Source organism: Rana temporaria, chromosome 1, assembly GCF_905171775.1.
Source record: "Rana temporaria chromosome 1, aRanTem1.1, whole genome shotgun sequence".
NCBI classification, from domain to species: domain Eukaryota; kingdom Metazoa; phylum Chordata; class Amphibia; order Anura; family Ranidae; genus Rana; species Rana temporaria.
The window spans coordinates 123,919,429-123,934,472 of record NC_053489.1 but is presented as its reverse complement, the minus strand read 5'-3'; the positions used below and the strand labels follow the sequence as shown (position 1 = coordinate 123,934,472).

Sequence of the window (15,044 nt, the reverse complement as noted above, 5' to 3'; positions counted from 1 at the left end):
TAAAAATACACGTGACAAGTCAACATTTTCAAATAATAATATAGTGTAAAAGAGGCCTAATGCCCTGTATACATGATCGGATATCTGATGGAATCTAATCCGATGGACTTTCATCAGTCTTGCCTACACACCACCAGTCAAAACGCGTGTCCAACGCGGTGACGTACAACACTACGACGTGCTGAGAAAAATTAAGTTCAATGCTTCCGAGCATGCTTCGACTTGATTCTGAGCATGCGTGGATTTTTCTCCGATGGAGTTTCACACAGACGATCGTTTTTTTCTATCGGTTTTTTATCCATAGGAAAATTTTAAAACATGTTCTATTTTTTTTCACCGATGAAAAACAAACCGATGGGGCCCACACACGATCGGTTTGTTCGATGAAAACAGTCTATCGGTCCTTTTTCATCAGACAAACCAATCGTGTGTACAGGGCTTAACTCTTCTGTAAAAATAAGTACTGTATAATCATTTGTTTGGTGACCAGGTAATGGTGAACTCCAGGCAATACATCAAATAAAAAAATATCCTCTTGCAGTCACGCCACACAGTTTTCTCTTCCACCTCCCAGAAGGTAGTACACTTACTAGAACAATGTGACCGATCTATAAAGTAAGGTCAGTACGCAGTTTGAAGTTGTCCTTCAATATCCAGATAATACAGCACATCCATCACCCTCTCAATGCTGTTCAGTGAGCCTGAATCTCAGCAGCAGTAAAATGTTCAGAAGTCACCCTTCAACAAAGTGAAAACATTTATTCCTGGCATAACAGAGCACTCCACTGATCAGAAGAAGGAAAGAAGAGTAAGAGAGATCCTTGTGTAATATCTTCTAGTGGTGATTAAGGATGAGCCGAACACCCCCCTGTTCGGTTTGCATCAGAACTTGCGAACACACCAAATGTTCGTGTGAACTTTAGAACCCCGTTAAAGTCTATGGGACTCGAACATTTGAAATCTAAAGTGTTAATTTTAAAGGCTAATATGCAAGTTATTGTCCTAAAAAGTGTTTGGGGACCTGGGTCCTGTCCCAGGAAACATGTACAGTATCAATGCAATTTTTTTTTTTAAAAACGGACGTTTTTTCAGGAGCAGTGAATTTAATAATGCTAAAAGTGAAACAATAAAAGTGTAATATTACTTTAAATTTCGTACCTGGGGGGGGGGGTGTAAAGTCAGCATGTGAAAAAGCGCATGTTTCCCGTACATAGAACTGTCCCTGCACAAAGTGTCATTTCTGAAAGAAAAAAAGCCATTTAAAACCGGCTTTGCGGCTCTAATGAATTGTCGGCTCTTTCAATTACAGAGATGATTCATTCATAAAGAAAAAAAAATGTGTGGGGGTCCCCCAAATAAAATGACCAGGCCCTTCAGGTCTGAAATGGATATTAAGGGGAACCCCGCCGTAAAAAAAAAAAAAATGACGTGTGGTTCCCTGCAAATATCCATACCAGGCCCTTCAGGTCTGGTGTGGATTTTAAGGGGAACTCCACCCCAAATAAAAAAAAAATGGCGTGGAGTCCCCCTAAAAATCCACATCAGACCCTTATCCGAGCACGTTAACCTGGCCGGCCGCAGAAAAGAGGGGGGGACAGAGTGCGGCTCCCCCCCTCTCCTGAACCGCACCAGGCCACATGCCCTCAACATGGGGAAGATGTCCCCATGTTGATGGGGACAAGGACCTCATCCCCACAACCCTTGCCCGGTGGTTGTGGGGGTCTGCGGGCGGGGGGCTGTGTCCAGCGGAGAGTGGAGCTCCCCTGCTGCGCTCTGGACGGATGGATCTTCTGCATCGCTGGACCGGACCGCTGATCATCCGTCGCTGGAGAGATCATCCATCGCTGGATAGGAGACAGTGGATTCACATCGCTGGATTTTTTTTTTTTATTATTAATAAAGGATTTTTTTGTACGGTGTCTGTGTTTTTTTTTTTTACTATTTACGCTTCCTTCGTGAAATGGTAGAGGTACAGTGTACCCCATTACCAATTCACATAGGGGGGGGCCAGGATCTGGGGGTCCCCTTTGTTAAAGGGGTCTTCCAGATTCTGATAAGCCCCCCGCCTGCAGATCCCCACAACCACCGGGCAAGGGTTGTGGGGATGAGGTCCTTGTCCCCATCAACATGGGGACATCCTCCCCATGTTGAGGGCATGTGGCCTGGTGCGGTTCAGGAGAGGGGGGGGCGCACTTTGTCCCCCCCTCTTTTCTGCGGCCGGCCAGGTTAACGTGTTCGGATAAGGGTCTGTTGTGGATTTTTAGGGGGACTCCACGCCATTTTTTTTTTATTTGGGGTGGAGTTCCCCTTAAAATCCACACCAGACCTGAAGGGCCTGGTATGGATATTTGCGGGGAACCGCACGTAATTTTTTTTTTTTTTTACGGCGGGGTTCCCCTTAATATCCATTCCAGACCTGAAGGGCCTGGTAATTTTATTTGGGGGACCCCCACACATTTTTTTTTCTTTATGAATGAATCATCTCTGTAATTGAAAGAGCCGACAATTCATTAGAGCCGCAAAGCCGTTTTTAAATGGCTTTTTTTCATTCAGAAATGACACTTTGTGCAGGGACAGTTCTATGTACGGGAAACATGCGCTTTTTCACATGCTGACTTTACACCCCCCCTAGGTACGAAATTTAAAGTAATATTACACTTTTATTGTTTCACTTTTAGCATTATTAAATTCACTGCTCCTGAAAAAACGGCCGTTTTTAAAAAAAAATTTGCATTGATACATGTTTCCTGACACAGGACCCAGGTCCCCAAACACTTTTTAGGACAATAAATTGCATATTAGCCTTTAAAATCAACACTTTAGATTTCTCCCATAGACTTTAACAGGTGTTCCGTGGCTTTTCGAATTTGCCGCGAACACCCCTAATTGTTCGTTGTTCGTCGAACTCGAAGCTCATCCCTAGTGGTGATACATCTCCAGCTAGATTACAACCTCTGAAACTCTGAGGCCGCGTACACACGGTCGTTCCAAACTGATGAGAATGGTCCGACGGGCCATTTCCATCGGTTCACCGTTAAAGTGGCCTGATGGTCTGATGTGCGTACACACCATCGTTCCAAAAACCGATCGGGTCAGAACGCGGTGACGTCAAACACACGACGTGCTGAATAAAATGAAGTTCAATGCTTCCAAGCATGCGTCGACTTGATTCTGAGCATGCATGTGTTTTGAACCGATGCTTTCCGTACTAACCATCGGTTTGGACCGATCGGGCAGCGGTCCATCGGTTCGATTTTTAAAGCATGTTTTAAAATTTTGGACCGAAGGACAAAGGACCGATAGGCCATACACACGGTCGGATTTGACCGATGAAACTGGACTTAAGGCCGTTTTCATCGGTTTGGACCGACCGTGTGTACAAGGCCTCAGTGGGAAGGATGTAGATGAGCCAGTTGGGTTGACACCACGTACAACGAGCGAGAACTTTAAACTCTTCTTCCACCAAGGTAATATTGATAGGAAGCAATCATAGATTGGTGGATCGAATTAGGATTTCTTTTTTAAATTAGTGCAAAAAAAAACACTCTTCTTTTTATTAATATTAATAATTATAGTAGTAGGTCCCTCTTTACAAAATTCTTGCACCAATAAAATTAACCTGTTCATTTTACACAACGCCATTCTTCTGAACCCTGTAACGATGTCCCTATGACAAAATCTGTGTATGGTGCTATTGGATCACTGTCATTCAAATGGTGCAAGATATTTGTTTTTATTGTATATCTGAATAAAAGTACTACTACACAAAGATGTCTCTTCCTCCTATTTTCTTCTGATCAGTGGAGTGCTGAACATTCCACTGCGGCTGAGATTGAGTTTTGCTGACCTACGATGAGAGGGTGACAGATGTGCTGTATTTTCTGGGTGTTAAAGGATAACTTCATACGTGCATACTGACGTTATTTCACAAAATCATATACAGTGGAACCTCGGATTTCGAGCATAATCCATTCCAGGAGAATGCTCATAATCCAAAGTACTCGCATATCAAAGCAAGTTTCCCCATTGAAGTCGAAAATAATTTGTTCCACATTGACTTCACTGGCATGCAATACCACATGCGGCCAGAGGCGGGGGCGCCGGAGAGCCTCGGAAACTGCCGAAAAGGCCAGAGGACACTTCGGCTGACCTCGGCAAATCTCGGGTGTCCCCAATATCTTATGTGCCAAAAACTCTGCTTAAAGTAGAGGTTCACCCGGAAATGTAAATTTGTAACCTTAGATTCATGCTCATTTTGTCTAGGGTAATCGGCAATTTTTTTTAAAAATGAAGCAGTACTTACCGTTTTAGAGAGAGCGATCTTCTCCGCCGCTTCCGGGTATGGGCTGCGGGACTGGGCGTTCCTATTTGATTGACAGTCTTCCGACAGGCTTCCGACGGTCGCATCTATCGCGTCACGATTTTCCGAAAGTAGCCGAACGTCGGTGCGCAGGCGCCGTATAGAGCCGCACCGACGTTCGGCCTTTTTTCGGCTACTCGTGACGCGATGTATGCGACCGACGGAAGCCTTTCGGAAGACTGTCAATCAAATAGGAACGCCCAGTCCCAAAGACCATACCCGGAAGCGGCAGAGAAGATCGCTCTCTAAAACGGTAAGTACTGCTTTGTTTTTAAAAAAACTATTCCGATTCCCCTTGACAAAATGAGCATGAATCTAATGTTAAAATTTTTTTTTCGGGTGAACTCTCGCTTTAAGTTTACAGGTCTGTGTACCCATGTGATAGAGGCCTAACAAAGAAACCAAATAGCGTTAGGCCAATATGGAAAATTTTTTATTAAGATTTTGCCTTCTTTTGATCTAGCGGAGCACTAGGCTCATTGGGCCAGATTCACGTACACTAGCGGCGGCGTAACATATCCCGTTTACGTTACACCGACGCAAGTTTTCAGCGTAAGTGCCTGATTCACAAAGCACTTACCTGTAAACTTGCGGCGGTGTATCGTAAACACGTCCGGCGCAAGCCCGCCCAATTCAAATGGGACGGGTACCATTTAAATTAGGCGCGCTCCCGCGCCGGACGTACTGCGCATGCTCCGTTAGGAAATTCCCGCCGTGCTTTGCACGAAGTGACATAATTTTTTTGAACGGCGACGTGCGTAACGTACTTTCGTATTCCCGGACGTCTTACGCCAAAAAAAAAAAAATTGAAATTCGAAGCGGGAACGACAGCCATAAAACGAGGCTTAACTTTGCGACGGGAAAAAATTACTAGCGACGACGTAACGAATGCGAAAACCGTCGTGGATCGCCGTAAATGCTCATTAGCATACCCGACGCAGGAAAACGACGCAAAATCCACCCAGCAGCGGCCGAAGTATTGCATCCTAAGATCCGACGGTGTAAGTCAATTACACCTGTCGGATCTTAGGGCTATCTATGCGGAACTGATTCTATGAATCAGCCGCATATATACGACAAGAGATACAACGGTGTATCAGGAGATACGCTGTCGTATCTCTTCTGTGAATCTGGCCCATTATTTCTATTTTATTTTCAATAGTTATGATTATTTTAAATTTTAGAGTAAAAGTACAAAGTAAGTGAATACTCATGCATATTCATAAATTACTACAAAAAGGAACAAAATTCACAACAAGAAAGATCAACAGTCTCAGTGTTCACAAATATCCACTTTTAAACTTCACATATAAAATTAGCAAGTATTCTTCTTTTGTATTTTCAAGATGGCTTGTTGTAAAGTCTGTTAACAGGACTCCATAGCTCAAACTGAAATTCTCTCTCACAGACACACACAAATGATTGACTCAACAGTGATTCATCACTTATTGGGTGACTTTAAATTTCAGTTACACAAAGGGAGGCAAACCAGGTAGCTTCTGCTGTGCTCCTAACTAATCTATAGTTCTCTAGGAGACTTATTTTTAGAACAAAAAATTGTGTGTGTATATACTTTGTACAGTAAGGGGCATATTTATAAACCTGTAAACTTGACATCCATTGAACAAAGAGAAAAAATAATGCCTCCCATGGAACTTTAACACAGCCAAAAGGTATACTACTATATAAAAGCCACATTTTATTTATAAATATTATTATTATTGTAGCACCCACTGGTGTGTTAAATGTAAATAGGTTGGTTATTAGAGTAGGCAAATCGACTTGGCTGAGAGCCAGGCCTGGGTTGTGAATCTGGGTCAGGGTTTAGTGACTCAGGGTGCGAGATGACTCACCTGGCAGCTCTCTCTGGCACTTCCCCCTGGTCTGGAAGTTGGTAGATCTGGATCTCCAATCCCTATCCAAGTTATTATCCCTCAATAAATAACAAAAAAACAAAGTCACAGAGTGTTCTCTTACTCAAGAGTGCATGTGGAAATTTGGTGTGCCTGGCTATGCAGGGTGGGGGATCCAAGTTCACCTGTGGCCCTGCGGCCCTTTTTTGTTTTTTTTATTCACTTTGTTCAATGGTTAAGAGACATGATAGCCCTTGACTCATGAGTTACTCATCTAAACCTTTGATCTGATATCCTTTAAACATTTACTGCAGGTGAATTAAAGGTCTTGTAAAGGTGAAAAAACATTCGAGGAATAGCGCCCCCCGAGCCCCCGTTTACTTACCTGAACCTTCTACAGTCCAGCACCGTGAACGAGCAGGCTTCTCGGTTGGCTTCTTGGGTCATTCATTGGTTGATTGAAAGCACCGCAGCCATTGGCTCACGCTGCTGTCAATCATATCCAATGACACAGCGTAATGGTGGGTGGGGCCGAGTGATACAGTGCTATGGCCGCCGGCTGTATCACAGGAGAGCACCCGCAATAACTCATCACCATGCGAGCTCGCATAAGGGTGATGAGTTCTTGCGAGGAGGAGCCGAGACAGCCGCCGAGGGACCCCAGAAGACCAGGTTTGGGGCCACTCTGTGCGAAATGAGCTGCACAGTGGAGGTAAGTATAACATGTTTGTTATTTTAAAAAAATTACCTTTACATACCCTTTAAGTATATTACACAAATTTTTGGTAAATCTCCGATTTATGGCTGTATAAATAAACAGGTGCTTAATTATCAGACAATAATGGTGTCTGCACATCAAGCTCTCTTGCTCTCTCTCTTCCAGGGTGGATTTAATTTAAATCAAGCTAATAAAAGGCTTGATTTAACCACTTAAGGACCGCCTCATGTACATATACGTCAGCAGAATGGCACAGGCAGGCACATGTACGTATATATACGTCCTCTGCTTGACGTGGGTCGGGGGTCCGATCGGGACCCCCCCCCGTTCATGCGGCGGTCCCCGTGGCTTCAGGAGCGATCCGGGACGACGGCGCGGCTATTCGTTTATAGCCGCTCCGTCGCGATCGCTCCCCGGAGCTGAAGAACGGGGAGAGCCGTGTGTAAACACGGCTTCCCCGTGCTTCACTGTGTCGGCGCATCGATCACGTCATTCCCTTTATAGGGAAGACACGATCGATGACGTCATTCCTACAGCCACACTAGTCATTCCTACAGCTACACTAGTAAACACACACAAAGTAAACCCTAACTCCTACAGCGCCCCCTGTGGTTAACTCCCAAACTGCAAACTGTCATTTTCACAATAAAGAATGCAATTTAAATGCATTTTTTGCTGTGAAAATGACAATTGTCCCAAAAATGTGTCAAAATTGTCCGAAGTGTCCGCCATAATGTTGCAGTCATGAAAAAAATCGCTGATCGCCGCCATTAGTAGTAAAAATAAATAAATAAATAAAAATGCAAAAAAACTATCCCCTATTTTGTAAACACTATAAATTTTGCGCAAACCAACCGATAAACCAAAAATAGGTAGAAGAATACGTATCGGCCTAAACTGAGGAAAAAAAAATGTTATATATGTTTTTGGGGGATATTTATTATAGCAAAAAGTAAAAAATATAGCATTTTTTTCAAAATTGTCGCTCTATTTTTGTTTATAGCGCAAAAAATTAAAACCGCAGAGGTGATCAAATACCACCAAAAGAAAGCTCTATTTGTGGGGAAAAAAAGACGCCAATTTTGTTTGGGAGCCACGTCGCACGACCGCGCAATTGTCTGTTAAAGCGACGCAGTCCCGAACTGTAAAAACCCCTTGGGTCTTTAGGCAGCATTTTGGTCCGGGGCTTAAGTGGTTAAATCAACTCAATTTAAATCATAATTTTTAAAGAGCAACTGGCATCTCTGTCCCGCAGTGGCTCCTCCTTTGACCCGCTGTTGACTCACCGACAGTCCCATTCCCTTTAAAGAGAAGACTGGTGACACAACAAGGTGAGGGATGTGGCGGCAGCAGGTGAGTGGATGCCTGCATATAGGTGCTGCCATGATGGATCTGAAATGACAGGGGCTCTTTAAATGTAAGGCCTTATTCTTGCTGATAGTTAAAATCGTTAATATTTGCAAACAAAATGAAGGTTTCCTATTTAGAATAATAAGCTGTCAGGTTAGTAAAAAGCGATATCAGAACCAATTTTAGGTTAATAGGTTAATTACACATAGTTAGAGAACTACTCAAATTATTTTATTTTATTAAAACAATAACATTGCCAGTGCATGTTATCTCAGCTTGCAGAGCTTTGATTCATTGAATGAGTTTACCAAAAATTTAAATATTGCAGAATATACAGCCTCATGCTACATAACTAAGCTCCATTTCATGCTGAATAAACTAATCTGTTAATGTATCTTAAATAGAAAACTATCGTTTGATAGATTTTTACTCCAAAAGCATTTTATTAAAAAAATCTAAAAAATATGATAGAAATTAAAAAATCTATATTTTTTTATTTACATTTTAAATCATCAATTTTTATCTTCCCTGCTCTCTTGTGTATGAACTCTTTTGTAGCCCTAAAAAGGCATGGAAATATTAATTATTATTCCGATAGATGGATAGATAGATAGATAGATAGATAGATAGATAGATAGATAGATAGATAGATAGATAGATAGATAGATAAATAATATTAAGGAAAAGGTAAGAGGCAGCTTATTTTCTCAGAATATTAATACAGGTATCAAAAAAGCCTATGAATATACTTGGTTACAAAGCTCAGTCTAAATATAAATGTGTATGTGCTTGGTAACAGCATAGTACTCCTATCAATTATGAGATACAGGATGATATGTGTCAAGACAAATAACATTAGTTTATGTTGCTGTTGCAGAGCACTGACATTGCATGTTGAAAATCAGAATAATATGTTTATATCAAAACAGCATATTCCTGAGCGTGGGACGAGTCATAATAACATGGCATGTCGCATTTGCGAGCAAGACTCTATTTCTAAAAAAAATTCTATCATTATTCTACAATAATATTAATAATTACATATTTATTAGTGACAGCTGTCACATCTTTAATTTATTTGTTTTACATTTCTAGTGCAAAAGACGTGGCATTAAACCTGAAAGATCCACAGCACCCTGATCATGTACTGGGAACCATATATTTGTCAGTTTTCTTGTCTCAGAAAGACAGTGTCAGCATGGAGTCGGTGAGTAGTTCAAATGTGTAATTAGTAATGAAAACAACATTTTGCTTACATGCAACGTTTGCTGAAGATATGTGTGGGTAAGGACTTAGTCACGACAACGTTAAAACACTGCTGATGCACACAGGGTATAGTTTTGTGCACATTGGCATACTTCCCAACTTTTTGAGATGGGAATGAGGGACACCTATTACCTATTGTAGGCATAGGACACACCCCCTGCCACACCCCCTTAACTACTTGCCGACCAGCCGCCGCAGTTATACGGGAGCAGGTCGGCTCCCCTGCGCGAGGTCACGTAGGTATACGTCACCTCGCGAATGGGGCACTAGGCCGCGCGCGCCCCCCGATCCCGACGCGCGTGCCCGATCACCGCCGGGCACCCGCGATCGCTCGTTACAGAGCGAGAACCGGGAGCTGTGTGTGTAAACACACAGCTCCCGGTCCTGTCAGGGGGGGAAATGACCTATCGTCTGTTCATATAATGTATGAACAGCGATTTGTCATTTCCTCATGTCAGTCCCACCCCCCCTTCAGTTAGAACACACCCAGGGAACACGATTAACCCCTTCCTCGCCCCTAGTGTTAATCCCTTTACTGCCAGTGGCATTTTTATAGTAATCAATGCATTTGTATAGCACTGATCGCTATGAAAATGCCAATGGTCCCAAAAATGTGTCAAAAGTGTCCGAAGTGTCCGCCATAATGTCGCAGTACCGATAAAAATCGCTGATCGCCGCCATTACTAGTAAAAAAAAATATTAATAAAAATGCCATAAAACTATCCCCTATTTTGTAAACGCTATAACTTTTGCGCCAACCAATCAATAAACGCCTATTGCAATTTATTTTAACGAAAAATATGTAGAAGAATACGTATCGGCCTAAACTGAGGAAAAACATTTTTTTTAATATATTTTTGGGGGATATTTATTACAGCAAAAAGTAAAAAATATAATTTCTTTTTTAAATTGTCGCTCTATTTCTGTTTATAGCGCAAAAACTAAAAAAACGCAGAGGTGATCAAATACCACTAAAAGAAAGCTCTATTTGTGGGAAAAAAAGGACGCCAATTTTGTTTGGGAGCCACGTCGCACAACCGCGCAATTGTCAGTTAAGGCGACGCAGTGCCGAATCGCAAAAAGTGGCCCGGTCATTTGCCAGCAATATGGTCCGGGGCTGAAGTGGTTAAAATGGTTGTATAGGTTTGATTTTATTTTTTTAAATAACAAACATGTCATACTTACCTCCACTGTGCAGTTCGTTTTGCACAGAGTGGCCCCGATCCTTGTCTTCTGGGGTCCCATGGCGGCTGTCTTGGCTCCTCCCTGCAATAGCTAACCCCCTCTGGGAAGCTCTTTCCCAAGGGGGTTAGCTTGCGGGTGCGCTCCTGTGTCATACAGTTGGCGTCCATAGACGCAGAGTGTATGACTCGGTCCCACCCCCCGGCGGCCGTGTCATTGGATGTGATTGACAGCAGCGGGAGCTAATGGCTGCGCTGCTATCAATCTATCCAATCAACGACCAGACTTTGTGGAGAAGAGGACACCAGGGGACACGTACAGCAGGTGAACGGGCTCAGGTAAGCATAGGATGCATTGAGGTGAAAAAAACATGAACCTTTACAACCCCTTTAAACACTTGCCGATCGCTGAGTAGTCGTCATTTGGCTATAGCGCGGTCGACGCACAAGCGGTGTGCTCTGTGTTCAGCTGTGGCTCTGTAGCACATGATCAGCTGTGTCCAATCACGGCTGATCACGATGTAAACACAAGCCAGTTATCAGCATTCCTTTCCTCACACTGACAGCATGAGGAGAGGAGAAGAGAGCCGATAACTGGCTTGTGTGAAAGGGACATTTACACTAATAATCAGAGCACTGAATATCAGTGTCTGGATTATCAGTACAGTCCCAACAGTGCCCATTGGTGCTGCCACATCAGTGCAAATCAGTGCAGCCTCATCAGAAAAATTACCTGTTTGCAAATTTTGTAACAAACCATGAAAAAAGTTTTTTTTTACATTTTCAGGCTTTTTTCATTTATTTAGCAAACAAATTTAAAAACTGTGGTGATTAAATAGCACCAAAAGAAAGCTCTATTTGTGAGGAAAAAAATTACGAAAAATGTCATATGGGTACAGTGTTGCATGACCACGCAATTGTCATTTAAAATGCGACAGCAATGAAAGCTGAAAAATGGCCTGGGCAGGAAGGAGGTAAAAGTGGCAAGTAGACAAGTGGTTAAAAGTAAAATTATATATATATATATATATATATATATATATATATATATATAAAAAGATTACCGTATTTAAACCCACAAGAAATTGGATGAAAGGTTTAGCACTGGGAAACACTTTTTGAAAGATAAATAGTGCATTTTATATATAACTGTTAGGATCAGACCAAAATGAGGCACAAATTAGGAGGTACGAGGGATGTCCCAAATCAGGGATAATCCCTCGAAATCAGGGACAGTTGGGATATATGCATTGGTACACAGCAGTATTGAAACCTAGAGTGGGGATCGAAAGTTTGGGCACCCCAGGTAAAAATTTGTATTAATGTGCATAACGAAGCCAAGGAAAGATGGAAAAATCTCCAAAAGGCATCAAATTACAGATTAGACATTCTTATAATATGTCAAAAAAAGTTAGATTTTATTTCCATCATTTACACTTTCAAAATTACAGAAAACAAAAAAATGGCGTGTGCAAAAGTTTGAGCACCCTGCAGAGTTAATATCTTGTACTGCCCCCTTTGGCAAGTATCACAGCTTGTAATCAATTTTTGTATACAGCCAAGAGTCTTTGCAATACAACCGCAAAGCATGATTGATCCACCCCATGCTTAACAGTTGGACAGAAGTTATTTTCATTAAATTCTGTGCCCTTTCTTCTCCAAACATACCTTTGCTCAATCCGGCCAAAAAGTTCTATTTTAACTTCACCGGTCCACAGAACTTGTTTCCAAAATGCATCAGGCTTGTCCATATGTTCATTTGCAAAGTTCAAACGCTGATTTTTGTTTTCTTCTGATGACTCTTCCATGAAGACCATATTTGTACAAGTATTTCTTTATAGTGGAATAGTGTACCACAACTCCAGTGTCTGCCAGATCTTTCTGGAGGGATCGTGCAGTCAAACGCGGGTTTTGAATTGCTTTTCTCACAATCCTGCGAGCTGTTCTGTCTGATATTTTTCTTGGTCTTACAGATCTTGCTTTAACTTCCACTGTTCCTGATGACTGCCATTTCTTAACCACTTACCCCCCGGACCATATTGCTGCCCAAAGACCAGAGTACTTTTTGCGATTCGGGACTGCGTCGCTTTAACAGACAATTGCGCGGTCGTGCGACGTGGCTCCCAAACAAAATTGGCGTCCTTTTCTTCCCACAAATAGAGCTTTCTTTTGGTGGTATTTGATCACCTCTGCGTTTTTTATTTTTTGCGCTATAAACAAAAATAGAACGACAATTTTGAAAAAAATGAATATTCTTTACTTTTTGCTGTAATAAATATCCCCCAAAAATATATAAAAAAACATTTTTTTTCCTCAGTTTAGGCCGATACGTATTCTTCTACATATTTTTCGTAAAAAAAAATCGCAATAAGCGTTTATTGATTGGTTTGCGCAAAAGTTATAGCGTTTACAAAATAGGGGGTATTTTTATGGCATTTTTATTAATATTTTTTTTTACTAGTAATGGCGGCGATCAGCGATTTTTTTTCCGGTATTGCGACATTATGGCGGACACTTCGGACATTTTTGACACATTTTTGGGACCATTGGCATTTTTATAGCGATCAGTGCTATAAAAATGCATTAGATTACTATAAAAATGCCACTGGCAGTGAAGGGGTTAACACTAGGGGGCGGGGAAGGGGTTAAGTATGCCTGGGTGTGTTCTTACTGTGGGGGGGGGGGTGGCCTCACTAGGGGAAACACTGATCTTCTGTTCATACATTGTATGAACAGAAAATCAGCATTTCCCCTGCTGACAGGAACGAGAGCTGTGTGTTTACACACACAGCTCCCGTTCCCCGCTCTGTACCGAGCGATCGCGTGTGCCCGGCGGCGATCGCGCCCGCCGGGCACACGCACGGGAGTCGGGGGCGAGCGGGGGGCGCGCGCGCGCCCCTCCGGCGGCGCGCGTGCGCCCCTAGTGGCGGCTAAAAGGCAGGACGTCCATTTACGTGGTCTCGCCTAGGAGAGCCACCTTGTGGACGTAATATGACGGTGCGGCGACGGCAAGTGGTTAATTACATTCCGAACAGAGGATATTGACATCTGAAAACGCTTTGCTATCTTCTTATAGCCTTCTCCAGCTTTGTGAGCGTCAACTATTTTCAGTTTCAGTTTTCTAGACAACTGCTTAGAAGAACCCAGGGTGCTGATTGTTGGGGCAAGGTCAGATGAGTCTGGGCATTTAAAACCTTTGAGATTGACATCACCTTGGCTTCCCAGACAATGATTGAGAACAATCCATGACACTGGCAGGTCTCAGCTTTGCAAAGGGGGCAGTGCATGCTATAAATTCTGCAGGGTGCTTAAACTTTTGCAGACGCCATTTTTTTGTTTTCTGTAATTTTGAAAGTGTAAATGATGGAAATAAAATTTTACTTTTTTTGACATATTATAAGAATGTCTAATCTGTAATTTGATGCCTTTTGGAGATTTTTCCATCTTTCCTTGGCTTCATTATGCACACTAATACAATTTTTTACCTGGGGTGCCCAAGCTTTCAATCCCCACTGTATAGTGCCAATTCACACAGCTGAACCCTGTAGTGTAATGTTGTGCTGTGTTCAGCAATGTAAAATAAAATGACACAACTGAATCCAGGGCCATAATTTGTGCTTGTTTGTGCTTATGTATGCAGTAGTACCTTGGATTACGAGCATAATCTGTTCCAGAAGCATGCTTGTAATCCAAAGCACTCATATATCAAAGCGAGCTTCCCCATCAATGGAAACTCAGATAATTTAGTCCAGTGTCAGTGACGCTCTGAGGCGCTCAAACATTTGGTTTGAAAGCACTGTCTCTGAGCGTCACTGGTGCCCCCGTACCTCTGGCCACATGCGGTACTGCACATCCCAGAGGTGTGAATCCTGCGTGTCTTGTGAGACAACACTCGCAAAACGAGTCACCATTATTTTGCATGGAAATTTGGCGTTTTATATTGTAGGCCTGTAATTCTTAGGAATAACTCACTTAAATCTGTCCAAACAAGAGTCTAGTAGACACCCCGGGTATGATAAAGTTTAAAACACCAAATCATAAATAATAATATAATAAATAACTAATAATATAATAATAATAATAATAATAAAAAAAAAAATTAAATAATGTTAGTAAATCAAAAACACTGAAATTTGCTCAGTTGCAGAATTGTCACTGTCATTACTTTCAGTGTTTGATGACAAATTTTCTCACAAATCGCTATCGCTCAATTCTGCAAGTGATTCTAATTTTTCTAGCTGGTCTAAAACCACTTTTGACAAAAACTGACACTTTTTGGTTGCTATGGACAATCTCCAGTTTCCAGGCAGAAAGAA

The 15,044-nt window shown here is 42.1% G+C and overlaps 1 protein-coding gene across 1 annotated transcript in view; it reads left to right on the top strand.

Moving 5' to 3' along the window:
• Window positions 1-15,044, top strand: part of MCTP1 (multiple C2 and transmembrane domain containing 1) — a 1,082,102-nt gene that overhangs the window by 408,275 nt on the left and 658,783 nt on the right. Inside the window, exon 5 of the mRNA XM_040342284.1 lies at window positions 9,377-9,488. Within this exon, the coding sequence (XP_040198218.1) occupies window positions 9,377-9,488 (112 nt within the window). The remainder of the gene's footprint in view (window positions 1-9,376; window positions 9,489-15,044) is intronic.